General features: G+C 40.2%; 1 protein-coding gene across 4 annotated transcripts in view; it reads left to right on the top strand.

Moving 5' to 3' along the window:
- The window catches only part of DIP2C (disco interacting protein 2 homolog C), a 521,839-nt gene that overhangs the window by 296,140 nt on the left and 210,579 nt on the right, over positions 1-15,120 (top strand). For all 4 annotated transcript variants that reach the window (XM_075550143.1, XM_075550144.1, XM_075550145.1 and 1 more), the window contains one exon: positions 1,012-1,122. In XM_075550143.1, the coding sequence (XP_075406258.1) occupies positions 1,012-1,122 (111 nt within the window). The remainder of the gene's footprint in view (positions 1-1,011; positions 1,123-15,120) is intronic.

The raw sequence follows: 15,120 nt of genomic DNA on the forward strand, positions 1-15,120 counted from the left end.
ATTTAGATTAAGCATAAAAGGTTAAAGCAGTGTATGTGAAATCCTGTGTACAGGGAATCCAGGGCGGATGATACCTTCAGAACCAATGGTGTGAGTGGCGATACTGGGAGGGTGGAGGGAGAGGGGGTTGGAAAGAGGAAACCGATTACAAGGATCTACATGTGACCCCCTCCTTGGGGGACGGACAACAGAGAAGGAGTGAAGGGAGACGTTGGACAGGACAAGATATGACAAAATAATAATTTATAAATTATCAAGGGCTCATGAGGGAGGGGGGAGCAGGGAGGGAGGGGAAAAAAGAGGACCTGATGCAAAGGGATTAAGTGGAGAGCAAATGCTATGAAAATGATGAGGGCAAAGAATGTACAGATGTGCTTTACACAATTGATGTATGTATGGATTGTGGTAAGAGCTGTATGAACCCCTAATGCAATGTTTTTTAAAAAAAAGAAATCCTGTGTACCTACATTATATCATTAAAGTATGCTATAGGATTTATTTTAAAGTTAACTGTAGATCCAGAAATAATAAATATAATTTTAACTTTTCTCAAATTCCTTAACTTTAAGTACACATAACAAGTATTATAATTTGATTATATGTTTTAAGCTCCATCAGTGTACACTTCAAAGAATTCAGTTGTGGCTTAACTTGTGTCTGTTTCACGATGGGGAACGTACGCTTGCAGTGTGTACATTGTGAAGGAGCATATCTTGGTATCTCTCAAGACCCCAATGTTGGAGACATGCACAACCTCACTTGCAATTGCGGTCTACCACTCGCTTTTCCTTCTCATCCAGCCTGGAATGTTTCCTACTTTCTTCCAGCCTCTTCCGTTGGCTGCCATCCCTCGTTCCCCCACATCCATTCCTACAAATTACTCCAACTTTGCTGTGGAAATGGAGTGAGTCAAGGCTTTGTTTCACAAAATGATTCGTTCCACAGTATAAATGAGCTCTGGTTACAGAGTAAATTCTCACCCTCCCTTTCCCTTTCTGTCTTTAAATTCAGGAGTGGATCAAGCTTTGCCTCAAGAACGTCGCACCCCAGTCACCCCTTCTTCTTCCTCTCGCTATCACCGCCGAAGGTCCTCAGGGTCACGGGATGAACGCTATCGGTCGGGTAAGTCACTAAATGAGATCGTGAGATGAATGCTATTTTAGTTGGTGACTTTCGTATGTAATGGGTGTGTGTTTCCAGATAGAAGTGTAGTAAATTTGAATATTCTGGCGCTTGGGTTTGTGATCTAGAGATCACAACATAATTTTACCACTCTTCCCACCCCCCCATCCCCCATATTAGACATTATAATTCAGTAAATAACAGTGCTTTTCACGTTTCAAAAGGGTTGTTTGACATTGAGAATTCATCATTTTTTTTAAAAAAACAGAAGCTCTTTTTTTTTAATGTGCCACTTTATATGATGTTAGTTTTAGAAATCTTGCTTGGAGTGTAAAATTTCTCTTTCAACCTCCGTAATGTCTGTTTCTCAGGTATAGTTTTCAATAAAGAAACAAAATCTATATATATTGTTTATCGCATGTCTTTTTTGTTTAATGATGCTAGCTATTAAGAATGCTGTCTTAGTAATTTAACTTTTCTGCAATCATTACCTGGACGTGGGCAGCTTAACTCTCTTCCATTTTCTCAGCAACAGGAAATTTACCCTGTGATTATTTCAGTTGTAATATGAGGGATTTTTTTTTCAAATTTGAGATTAAAATCGCTTTCCCCCTTTTTTCTGCTTTCCAACCTACACTTTTTAAAAAGAAAATTACCTGCAGGTTTTGTTGTTACTGCTCCTGAGACACCAGTGGGGTGCTTATAAATTGCTGGTGGTGATTTTAATTATAACATACAGATTCCACTTTCTCTTTTGCAAAATACATTTTTTGTTTAATCATTTTATTGGGGGCTTTTACAGCTCTTAGAACAATCCATACATCCATTGTGGCAAGCACATTTGTACATATGTTGCCATCATCCTTTTCAAAACATATTCTTTCTACTTGAACCCTTGGTATCAGCTCTTCATTTTTATCTCCCTCCACCACCCTCCCAAAATACTTTTTGTTGGCATTATCTTATTTAATTTTAAAATGGAGTCCTTTTTGTCTCATGTTACAGAAGAAGACACAGGCTAAGCGAGATTTATGTAATGCACACAGTCCACACAAGTGTTTGAATGGGTAAGTCCCAGGACTGTCAGCCTGGTGAGAATCTCACGGCATCGTCTGTAGTTAATCTGTCCACTAACAGCAGGTTTACATGATACACCACCCTCCCCACCCACCACCACCACATCCTCCTGAGTGGTCGTCTGCCTGACTTCCTGGCTCAGCTTTCCTTTCTGGAGCATTTGTACGGGAAAAACGAGATATATTTTGGAAAGAAAGAAAAAGATGAACTCTGCTCCTGCCTCTTTTTTTGCAGCTGTCAGAAGGCTTTGATTGATGCCTGGGACTCATCTTCCAGAACCATATCAGACTATGATTCATGGTGCATTCTCATTGACTAATAATGAATTCCTTCTTCCTAGTGTCTCATTCTGGATCCTCGGCTGAAACCTGGCCAACAAAGGTGACCCTACTGGAGCTTGACATTTCAGTGGTAGAGCTTCCATTTCCATAGCAGTATGAAGCCACCACGAGAAGACAAAATATCCGAAAAGTGGTAGACACGAGGTCCCCTCTTGCCAGCTCACCACAATCCTTCCTTTAGAATTATTATTCATTTATCATTAACATAACTGTGAGGCAGAGAACCAAGCCCCATCTACAGAGTGAGACACACAATAGGTTTTATAATAAGATGCTTCAATGATTATTAATCTTTATCAATTGGAATCGCAGACTCAGAGATAAGAGGTGGGAATTCTTCGGCGGTTTTCGGGGAGCTCATGGCTCTATTCTGAAATGTTCCTGTCCTTATGCTTACACATCCTGTGAGCATTTCTCTTGTCCCTTGGGGGTTATCACTTCCCAAGCCACCTGGTCTACATCTGCTCTTCCTGGATTCCTCTTACTTGATTCCTCTCTCTGTTCCGCTGTTCATATAGGACCTTCACCATGGGCTGAATTGTGGCTTCCTGTGCCGACATGGATGCCTCTTTGACTCTCCTTTGGCTTCAGGGTGCAGCTCAAGGTGTAGTTCAAAGCCTTCATGTAACCAAGTTCATCTGCATTCCCTCAGTTGGCCCACTAGAAAGGTTTGAGGAGCATCTCTCCCAATTACTGTGCTGGAGAGCTACAGAAAAAATTAAGACACACTAGCTCCCTCAAGAGTTTCAGAGTCTAATCTTTAGATTCTAAAGGGAGAGCCAGGGAAGGGACTCAGTAATGTGCCTAGTGCAACAAGTGCTGTTAAACAGAACGTGATCGATGATGCAGCTCCTGTGCCTGTGTGTTGCCTGTTCTCAGCACAGCAGCCAGAGTGCCCTTTAAAGCACGTGCTAGCTCGTGACATACTTGTGCCTAGCTGTTCCAGTACTTCCTAATTTCACGCAAGAGTAAAAATCAGAGCTTTCCAGTGGCCTACGGGACACATGTTCTGACTTCCTTACCCTTAGGATCTGAACTCTCTGTGTGTTGCTCTCACTCGTTAGTCTGTAGCCACCCTGGCGTCCTTGGTGTCTCTTGGACACAGAGAGCACCTTACCACCTAAGGGTACCCACGTGATCTTTGCGTGGTCGGATAAGAATATAAGTTCCACAAAGAAAGGATCTTTGTTTATTCACTCAGGCCTGCCACACGCCTAAAATAGTGCTGCTTCATATGTTTGGAAGAAAGGAAAGATGAGGGGATGTGGGATATTTAGCAAAGAGAAAAGAAATGTAGGCGAAGGATCAGATTTCAAGGTATTTTGTATACCATTGCAAAACAATTGCTTTTAGAAAGATTAGTTCTGTGCTAGTCCCAATGAGGTGGGGATTAAAGATGACTCTTCCAAAATGCTATACCACTAATGCTTTTATCCCTGATTCCAGCCACCACCTCCTCCCCACAGCAAAGCCTTTGAGAACTCATAGACACTTAAGGAAGTGTGCTTATGGGGCTGCTAAATCCCAATCTCATGTTCAGACATTTGTTTGGAGGTTCCTCCCAGTGCATAAGGCTTCAGAAGCTAGTGAGGTAACATAACAGGTCACACTTCAAGTCCCAAGAAGCAGAGGGTAGGCGAGGCAAGCCAGATACAGGGTGCATGGCAGAAAGGGGAACATCTGAACATTGAAGTTGGCCTCACTTGCTTAGCCAAGCCAAAAGAAATGTTGCCTGGAAACACTGTGCGGAAAGTGAGCCTGGTCCACCCCATGCACAGTGGGGTGAACTTCGAAGGGAGTGCAAGGGAATCAAAGTAACTGAGGGATCCTGAAAATTGACTTCTGACTCGGGGGACAGGGTTTAGCACCTCAATAGACCCGATAGGAAAACACTCATAATGGTCAACAGACAGACTAGGACGATCTATTCTTGTTTGCTGTTTTTGTTTTTTTCCTTTCTCCCTATATCTGTCTATATAAGATAGGCAGGGCAAACAATCCCAAGGAGAGAACAACAGGATCAGTGGTCCCGGGGGACATGGGAGTAGGTGGGGCAGGGAAGCAGGAAGCCAACAAACTGAGGGATAAAGGAACAAGAGATCTAAAATCTATGGTGAGGAGGCCTGGTGGGGTTTGATCAAGAGCAGTGTATCCAAGAGGAATTACTAAGAGCCAAGTGGAGGGTGAGCGTGATAGTGGGACAGGAGAAAGGTGAAAGGAAATAGAGGGAAAGAGGAGGAAGTAAAATCTATTTATAGCAGTATGGCTATAGGCATGTATCTATGTAAATATATTAATATAAAATGAAAGGGATAGAAGTCAATGTGCATATATGTATATGTTAAGTATTAGATAGCAGACAGACTTTGGGCCTCTACTCAAGGCCTCCCTAAACACAAGAACACTTTGTTTTAATAACCTGGTACTTTTTGATACTCTTCTACCTGACATGATCACTGAAAACAAAATGGGTACATAAATAAATGGTGAAGAAAGTGGATGGTGCCCAGCTATCAAAAGATACAGGGTCTGGGGTCTTAAAGGCTTTTAAGTTAAACAAGCAGTCATCTTGCAGGGAAGCAAATAAGCCCACATGGAAGATTCACACCAGGCTGTGTGATGACGAGGTGTTGACAGGTTCTGGTGTCTGGTATCAAAAGATCCCAAACAAACAATTATATCAATGAGAATGAGGGGGGTTGGAGTGGAGACCCAAAGCACATCTGTAGACAGTTGGACATCCCTCTACAGAAACGTTACAAGGAAAGGACAATTCCACCAGGGTGCTGTACAGCACGGACAACACACACATCATTCCTCTAGTTCCTGAATACTTCCTCTCCGCATTACCATGTCCCAGTTCTACCTTACAAATCCTGCTAGAACAGAGTGCACCCATTGGTAAAGATAAGAGCTCTGGACACATGGAATTCAGGAAAGAGAAAATCCTCAGGAACAGTAGTGGGAATAGCAATATCATGAGCATAGAGGGGTGGTGGGGCAGGGAAGGGAGAGAAAGGAGGAGCCCATTACAAGGTTGGATATATAGCCCACCCCACAGAGGGATGAGTAACAGAAATGTGAGTGAAGGGAGACCACAAACCGTGTAAGACACCAAATAACAGCAACAAGATATAAATGATGAAGATTCATGAGAGTGTGGGGGGGGGGGAGGGAATAAAAGAGGAGCTGATACCAAGGGTTGAAGTAAAAAGAACATACCGTATATACTCGTGTATAAGCTGAGTTTTTCAGCACAAAAATGTACTGAAAAACTGGGGTTCATTTTATACATGGGGTCAGTGGTACCCTAGCGAGATGTAACATCTCGCTGGACCCTCCCCGCACCCACTCCTCCCCCCAAGGTAACGGGATGAGCACCTGTTACCTCGCGGGTGATTGCCATTTCTCCGCTGTTTATTCATAGCCCCACTGACACTGCAGGGCTTTGAATGTTTGTTTACTCACATCTAACCAATCAGAGCCGTCCTATGATAATGTATCTTTGAATAAGCCTTTTAAAGACCATGGGCGAAGGATGTTGCATGAATGGATGTCATCTGGTCAAGCCCGACTAACAAAAGGAGGAAATCTCATGAAGCCTGACATAGAGTTAATAGCAAAGTGGGTTCGAGATGCATGGGAAGACATTCCAGAAGACATGGTGCCACGTGCCTTCCAGAAATGTAGTATTAGTAATGCTATGGATGGCAGTGAAGACTGCGCTTTGTATGAAAATGACAGCAGTGATGGCGATGACGGCGATCTCAGTGAGGACAGCGTCTATGATGACCTCACACCAGCTGAAGCTCTGCATTGGGATACGGATGATGATGAGGAATCCAGTTTTGAAGGATTTTAACTCTTTACATTTTAGCTTGGTTGCTGATTGAGCTCAGGGAATAGTACTCCTAAGGTATCATTGTTGACACCTTATTGTTTTTGTTGAACCTATTTTCCACATACTGTGCTGCTGGTTTACTAATGTTAAATGACTTGTTGTCCTTTTAATTATGTTTTTATTTCAAGTAAATATTTAAATATATTACCCCACTGATGCCTCAATTTTTTGTGATTTTATTTTCATTTGTTTTGATTATTGAAACTCACAAATAGCTTCTGCATTTTCCACCCTAGGCTTATACTCAAGTCAATCAGTTTTTCTGGTTTCCCAGGTAATAATGAGGTGCCTCGGCTTATACTCGGGTCAGCTTATATTCTAGTATATACAGTATTTTGGAAATGTTGATGCCAACATATGTACAAGTGTGCTTAATACAATTGAATGATGGATTGTCATAAAATTTGTAAGAATCTCCCAATAAAATTATTTTTTTAAAAGTGTTGGGGCTTAGATCAAGATGGCTACCTGAGACTGTAAAATAGTACAACCTCGGGCAAAGCAGTATGATCCTCCTTCATAAAGTTCGGGACAGATATACGATGTAACCCAGCCATCCTTCTACCTGGGACATATTCTGAAGAAATAACAGCCACAGTACAAATAGATATGTACACCCATGTTACTGTAGCACTAGTCACATTATTCAAAAGATGGAAACAATCTAGAATGCCCATCAGTAGAAAAACGAATAAATAAACTTTGGTACATACACACAAAAGACTAATGGTACACACATTCAAGAGTAATGATGAACCTAGAGAACATTATGCTGAGTGAAATGAGTCAATCACAAAAAGGCAACTATTACATGAGACTACTATTATTAAAAGTTAAAAAGTGGTTTCACACTAAAAGAAATACTGACTACTGGGGTGAGAGGAAAGGATGGAGGAGGGGGTGTCGCAGGCCGGAGAGACAATTGTTAACTTGTGTGAAGGGGAAGACCATGCACAAGAGGAAGGCTAGTTTAAAAAAAAAAGGCAAGACAAGACATTGAGAGGTTTGCAAGAGTTAAAGGCAACAGAGGCAAATACTTTTATCAATACATTGTTACAATTGCAGTGACTTACTAGTAGATGTTTAGACAGACATGCAGGCTGAACAGATATGGGAGTGGGAGTATTCCTATAAGTATAGGTAGATTTGGGAGAGGATATTTGTATACGTGTATTTACCTTTGCTACAAATATATCCATGACTCTGATGGAGCCTTCAGGCAGTCAAGTTATGAATAACTTAGATAGAACAAACTCCTTGAGGGAGTGGAGAGTCACTGGGCCTGCGGGATCAAGGGACATCGAGGTCTATGAACAAAACACACCTAGTTCACAAAGACAATGATGAGCATTCTACTGTGTTCAATAGTGACTGGGGTCTTCAAAGCACATGAGAAGCCAGGGCCTGGAAGGAAGATGAGCAATAAAATGGAAAGGCCCGTGGAAACAATTAGATCAGTGGACCAACAGACCGTGCAAACACCAGTCTTCACAATCTGGAGACCAGAAGAGCTACCCAGTGCCAGGCTACCATTATAACCAGTGCTCTGGAAAGAAATCACACGGCATGGCCTTGGGTAGAGTGAGAGAAGACTGGAGCAAAGCTCAAAGTCATACAAGAGAAATAGGCTTATTGGTCGGCTAGAGACGGGTGGAACTGCACTCGCTGCAGTGGTAGAGTGATAAGCCACATAAGGTGAAAAATGGCAGCGTTTACCCAAAGACAAAGTTCAGAGCTTTAGGAAAGAAGGAATCAACACAGGAAACCAGGACAACATGGTTAAAGGGCTGTTAGATTGAGGGGTTTTCACTGGACGAGTTGAAACAAAATGTGTGAATTATTGAATGTAAGATTGATGGTCTGTTCTGTAAACCTTCATCTAATTCACAATCAAACATGTAATAAGGTTAGTTGCCCAAGACCTAGGTGGTAACTGGTATCTGGTGTTCTTCACCAATGACGCAGCACTAGGCTCTTGCACATGCTCCATTGAGAAGGGGCAGTAACAAAATAGGTTTGATGCAATGGTGTATGACTTGAAAATTTTAAGTAAAGGCGTGATAGAAGCAGATTAAGGTTTGGAAAATACGTGGAAACATTGGTGAAAATATTAAAAGTGGATTGCAACTGGAGCTAGGCTTTTATTGGTGGAATCGGAATGATGCTGTCTTTGAAGTTGGTTATATATGGAGACTGCTAATCAGTGCGAGTGCGAGTTGACGTGAAGACTGAGCTAGTGAAAGAATATGTCACAGAAATTTCAAGCGGACTCCTTGAATGTTTAATTTCTAGACTTGCATAGATTGTTGTCCTCAAATCTGTACATACTAGTGCTTTAGAGAGCTAAACTGTTTATAGGTGAAAAGTGATGGAATTTGCCTCAGTTATGCACCTAATATACAGACAATATTATAGAAAATTATGTAGACACGTTCACCTTTCAGGTATGGTAAATGCCATTACTTGCGCTATTTGAATATTTTTAACTTGGTACTCTTACATTTTATATAGATAAGGGCTTATTACTTTACATTGAGAACAAACGTTGTCACAGAATCGTTTCATCCGCTTATGAAATCTCCGTTGGGGTTCTTATTGTCTGTAACACTGTAAGCAGCCTTCTATCCCGGCCACCACCCACATGAAGCGAGGATCTCAAAGACAAGCCTGTGGATGAGGACTAGGCTTCATTTGATTCACTCATTCAGCAACTTACTCTCTGCTGACTTCTGCTCTTGAGATTCTACTAACCAATTTTTTATCCTTTAGAGGATTTCATGCTAAAGGTATAAATCCGAGAAGCTTCCTGTAGTCTCTATTGCCGGTGTGTACATTTCAGAATTGTCTTATTTATTTTCTCCTGAACTAACATGGAAGATTTAAGACATTCAAAAGTAAATGTTGCATGGCTCCTCAGGAGACTTTCTGAGAAATTGCAACCACTTAAGTTGCAGTAGAGTTACTTTGGTTGCTTCAGTGATCAAATTATATCAGTCAAGAAGTAATTCTATTATCTCTTAGATAATTGACCTAATTAACAGTCAGTCTAGTCAACCATACAGCCCCAAATCTAATCTCTCTAGACTATATATATTTTTTCATTTCATTTCTAAACCCATGTATCACATTGTAATGAACTCTTACTAGAATTCTGTGTATTGGCATTCATCTCCCCTCTATTTGAATTGCTTTCCTTTGTAGCTTAAAAATGGATTGTTAAAGTGAATGAATGAATGAATTAATCGGAATTTATTGCACAGCTAGAATATATCAAACTATGCATTAGGCACTTTATTATCCTTATTTCATTGTATATATCTGCTTTTAAAAATGTCTACCTATATTTATACCTCCATTCTCCCAACAAAAACAATGAGTGTGAAGAAAAGCTTGGGACGTATATTTTTCCATGCGACCAATCCAACTATGACAAAGAAAAGTATGAAGACGAGAACAATGACTGTTTCCTATTTTAGTGAACCTCACACAGCTTTAAAAAGCATCCTCATGTTATGTAGGTATGTATGCATGCACGCAGGGACAGCAGTAGCCCTTTCAACCTGGTACTCAGTTGAAGGCAGGATAGAAGTAGAACCATTGTAGTCCTTCAGGACAGGGACCGTGAACTACAATCCGATCTTGTCGGGCATCTGCAAGATCAGTGCTACATTTTCAGAGTGATGCTAACTCATTGTTTGCCTTTTAAAAATCTCATTCTTTCGTGAATATACAGATTTTTCCAGCAGTTACATGACATGTGATGCTATCCCTCTGTTCTTGTACTTTAAAGATATACTTAGTTTAATATTTTATACAGAAAATATCAGAAGATACCAAGCAGTAAGCAAAAGCACTGTTTGATTTTCAGCAAAATGTAAGTTTGAGGTATTCTTTCTGTCACAGAGTTGAAGAACCATTGCTCTGAGAATTTTTAATGCTGTTGTAGTTTGTTTTAAATTGACGTCCCCTAATAAGTAGGAACCTCTGGAACGAACCCACACCCTTCAAGCTAATTTTATGCTGATGATTGACCGTAAAGTGTGAATAACAATGCTCATTTTCTGGGAATAAACACTTGTATCCTAGCATTTATCCATATGTTTATGTATTCATTCAGCAAGTGTGCAGATAATTCTATGTACTCAGCAGTCTTCAGTGTAATGTAGGTGAGACAAAAATGTAAAAGGTATTGAACTTGCTACCAACTTAGCCTTATTATAGATTCTTCCTTGAGGTTAATATATTATTTTCTATATCAAGAAGGTTATTTTTCCCTGGTCACCTTGGCTATATGATTTGTGACCTGTTTTCTTTCTGAGGAACTCTCATTTTTGTTGTTGATTTATTTATTCATAAATTAGAGAATAACATTAGAGTTGAATGTCATGGCGTAGAGAGAAGGATAGATGTAGAACATCGAAGTCAGACTCGGTGGTCAACTAAACCTCTTCCATGAAGGTGACAGGATTTATCTAAGTAGATCAGCACAATCTAACATGCGAATTAATGGCCACTTTACACACCAAATCCACTGCCTTTCTAGTTGAGTTAAACTCATGGTGACTCTTCATATGGTTTCTGAGGCCAAACCTCTTGATGGAAGCAGACAATTTCACCTTTGTACTGCCTTGTCGACTGTTGTCAGTCTCCTGCTAAACCCACAGAGCCACCGAGATCCCTAGTAGCCGTCTAGGGACTTTTCCATTTGAATTCCTTAAAATCAAAGAAAATGTAAAATTCCATTCATGTGTTTACTCAGCCATATTTTAAGATGAGCGGTGACCACACTGGACACGGCAGATACATGCCATTCCCATCATAGCCAAACATTCTACGGCATGACATTTCTCTCAGTCCACGGTTTCGACGAAGAGAAAGTGTTAGCATAAAGTATTGTGTGTGTCAAAAATGAGGGAAATTTGTCTTGAAATGTATCTGCTCATCTTAACAAGAAAGTCACATGGTCAGATTTCTATTTTTATTACCAGTCTAGTAGAAATACTTACTATAGATGTCCAGAGCCGGCTTCTTTAAAATTAGGAACATATAAAGAGGCTATTGTCCATTTTTCAGATGAAGAAATGGCGAGTAATCAAAATTTATAGGATGTAGAAAAATAGTACTGATAAAATGTATATTTTAGATTAGGATAAATAAAAAACTGGTGACATATATGTTAATTTAAGGAGTTAGACAAGAAAAATGGGCTAAGTACCAAGATAGATTAGGGAGCAAATCATAATTAAAAAAAGGACTGGAAAACTAAGATAAAACTTTAGGGGATCCATACAGATAAAAGATGGTTCTTTGAAAATACTGATAAGATTGGAAAACATGCAGTGAGATTGATGAAAAAATGAGAAAAAATAAACATAAATAAGGATAAAAACTGGAACATTACCATAGATAAGCACAGGGAGTGGGGGAAATAATCAGAATATGGTGAATCAGCCTATACCAGTAAATTTAAAAACTTAAGTAGACAAGTTTATATTTCAAAAATGAAGAACTAATGGAAATGTTGAATAATCTTATGGCCATTAAGTAAATGGAAACTGTAGCTAAATGTTTCCCACAAAGAATGCAATAAGGATCAGATCACTTTGCCTTTAGATTTTACCCACCGTTTATGAAATAAACCCGTATGATTCTACACCAGCAGTTTCAGAAAAAGAAAATAAAGGTATATTTTCCAATTCATTCTAGGAGGAGGATTTGTGCCAATAACATGACAGTAAAAGAAAAGAAACCCTAGGCCATTGTCCACATGTTTCTGCTGGCTGCCACCAAATAAGTTCCAACTTAGAGTGCACGGCGCAGCAAAGCACTGCCTAATCCTGTGCCGAGCTCACGGTGGTTATGCTTGAACCCATTGTTCCAGTCACTGTGTTAGTCTCTCCTTAAACCCTTCCTCTTTTTGACTGACCACCTGTTGTACTAAGCATAAGGTCCTTTTCCAGGGCCTCGTCTCTCTCAGTAACATGCTCAAAGTATGCTAGACTTTTTATGGCCTGGAATCCAGACATTCCCCACTTATGCATTAAGCACTGCATTTTAAACTGTTCTTATGACATATGAGTACTTTTTAGCCTCTGTACAGGTTCCCCATGAGTGTATTGGAGTGTATTTGAATTCCCATGATTCTCAATGTCATCCATAATTTGTCATGAGCCACAGTCAAATGTCTTTGCATGGTCAATAAAACCCAAGTGCATGTCTTTCTGGTATCCTCTCCCTTCAGTCCAAATCTACCTGATAGCAACACTGAATTATATCCCTTTTGCCAGGGGCTTTTTTGAATCTGGCTTGCAATTCTGACAGCTCCCTGTTCATGTCCTGTTGCAATCTTTGTAAAATTATCTTCAGAAAAATTTTACTTGCTTGTTACCTTGATGAAATTGTTCTATAATTTCTGTACTCTGTTGGCTCATCTTTATTTTGAGTGGGCACAGATAGGAATTTCTTCCTGTCAGTTGGCCAACTAGGTGTTTTCCAAATTTGTTGGCACAGGTGAGTAAGTACTTCCAGTGCTTCATCTGCCTTTTAAACATTTCCATTGGTGTTCCATCCATTCCTGGAGCCGTGTTTTTCGCTAAGGCCTGCAGTGAAGCCTGGGCTTCTTCCTTCACTTGATCTTATGCTACCTGTAGAAATGGCTGGATGTTGACCAGTTCTTTTCTTCCAATTGTCTTTTGATACTTCCTGAGTCATTCAATATTTTGCCCATGGAACTCTTGAATATTGTAACTTGAAGCTTGACTTTTTTCTCCCGTTCTTTCAACTCGGTAGATGCTGAAGTGTGTTCTTCCACTCTGGCTTTCTAACTCCAGGTCTTTGGACATCTCATTATTAATAGTTTCTTTTCACATACCCTTGACATTTTCTGTTCAGTTATTTTATTTCACCTTTTCTTCCATTTGCCGTAGCTACTCCATATTCGAGAGTACGTTTCAGAGCCCCTACTGACATCCACTTTGGTCTTCTCTCTCTTTTTTAATGACCTCTTTCTTCATGTAGATCTCCATCTCATCTCACAGCTTGTCAGTCGTTGGTGTTTAGTGCATCAGATTGGTTCTTTAAATTCAGATGGGTCTGGGTCACAGATCTCGCTCCTCTGAGCTTGTTTTTGTTTTCTTCCATTAGAACGGACCCAGGAGCAATTGGTGATGGGTTCCATAGGTGGCCCCTGGCCCTCGTTTTGGCTTCTCACACTCCGCTTCCCCATCATCTCTTCTTCCCTGAGAGGCACTCAGTTTGATTCATTTGTATTCCATGTGTAAGGTTCATGTGTATAGTTACTGCTTGTTTTTGAATAGAGATGTTTGCAATGAAGAATCATTGGTTTGTAAAATTATGTGATCTCTATCTTCATTTATATCATCAAGGCCTTATTTCCCAACTACCCCCCCTCTTTGTTTCCAGCTTTCATATTCTGAAGGCCAATAATTTTTTATGCATCTTGTTTGCATATTTGACCAATTTCAGACCGAAGAAGTTGGTAGAAGTCTTTAGTTTCTCCATTCCTGCTTTTAGTGGTTGCTGTGTTAATTTGAACAAAAATATTAATGAATTTTCTCATGCATGTAGGTATTATCCTTTCACAGGCAGCCTTATACTTCAAGATAGACTTTGAAATGTCCCTTTTGATGATGAATGTGATGCTACTTCCTCTTGAATTTGACCTTCCCAGCATGGTAAACAGTATGGTTATCTGATATTAAATTGCCAGTATCAGTCTTTTTTGGCTCACTTAGGTCTAGGATATCATTTATGCATTCTGTTTCATATTTGCTGGCTGCCAATTTTCTTAGCTTCATACTTTGGACATTCCACATTCTGAATATTAATGAATGCTTGCACCTTTCTTATTTTGCGTCCAATCTGTCAGCAACAGAAAGCCCCCAAAGCTTTACATCGTCTACATCATTATCACTGAATCTACATTGGTGAAGCAGCTCTTCCCCAGTCATCTTTTTACTGCTTTCCAAGCTGTGGGACTTATCACCCGGTTCCATAGCTGACACATTTGCACTTATAGTCTTAGGTTTTCAGTGGTTGATCTCTCAGAAACGGATACGGTAATATTATGTCTTCATAGTCTGTTTTTACCTTGCCCCCAAAAGACTGGGCACTTGTGTGATTGACAGTGCAGTATCATTGGCAATAGAGCATGTAACACCCTGCTCCTGTGACAGGTGTGTGTGTGTGTGTGTGTGTGTGTAAGTAGCCCCCCAAAATGGGAATTTATAAAAAAATCTATGCATTTAATTTTTTTTAACAAAGCAACCATATCACCTTCAACGTACTCACCCTTACATTTAATACATTTGTCAAATATGTGATTCCATTCTTGGAAACAGTTTTCAAACTCATTTATCTGTTTGGATGGCTGAAAGCACCTCCCTCATTTTTTTCTTCACTGCTTCTACATCATCAAATTGCTGTGCTTTCATGTCCCTCTTCATTTGTGGAAACAAAAAGAAGTTGCATGGAGCAAGGTTAGGTGAGTCTGGTGCGTGGGGCAAGAGAGGCATGCTGTTTTATTTGCCAAATACTGGCACTCTGAGATGGATATGTGAACAGGTGCATTGTTGTGGTGGTAAAACACCCCCCCCACTCCCCATTTCCACAAATCAGGCCTATTTTGTCACACACTGTTACACAATCTTTTCAGAACCT

This window comes from Tenrec ecaudatus, chromosome 5 (assembly GCF_050624435.1).
Source record: "Tenrec ecaudatus isolate mTenEca1 chromosome 5, mTenEca1.hap1, whole genome shotgun sequence".
Classification (NCBI taxonomy): domain Eukaryota; kingdom Metazoa; phylum Chordata; class Mammalia; order Afrosoricida; family Tenrecidae; genus Tenrec; species Tenrec ecaudatus.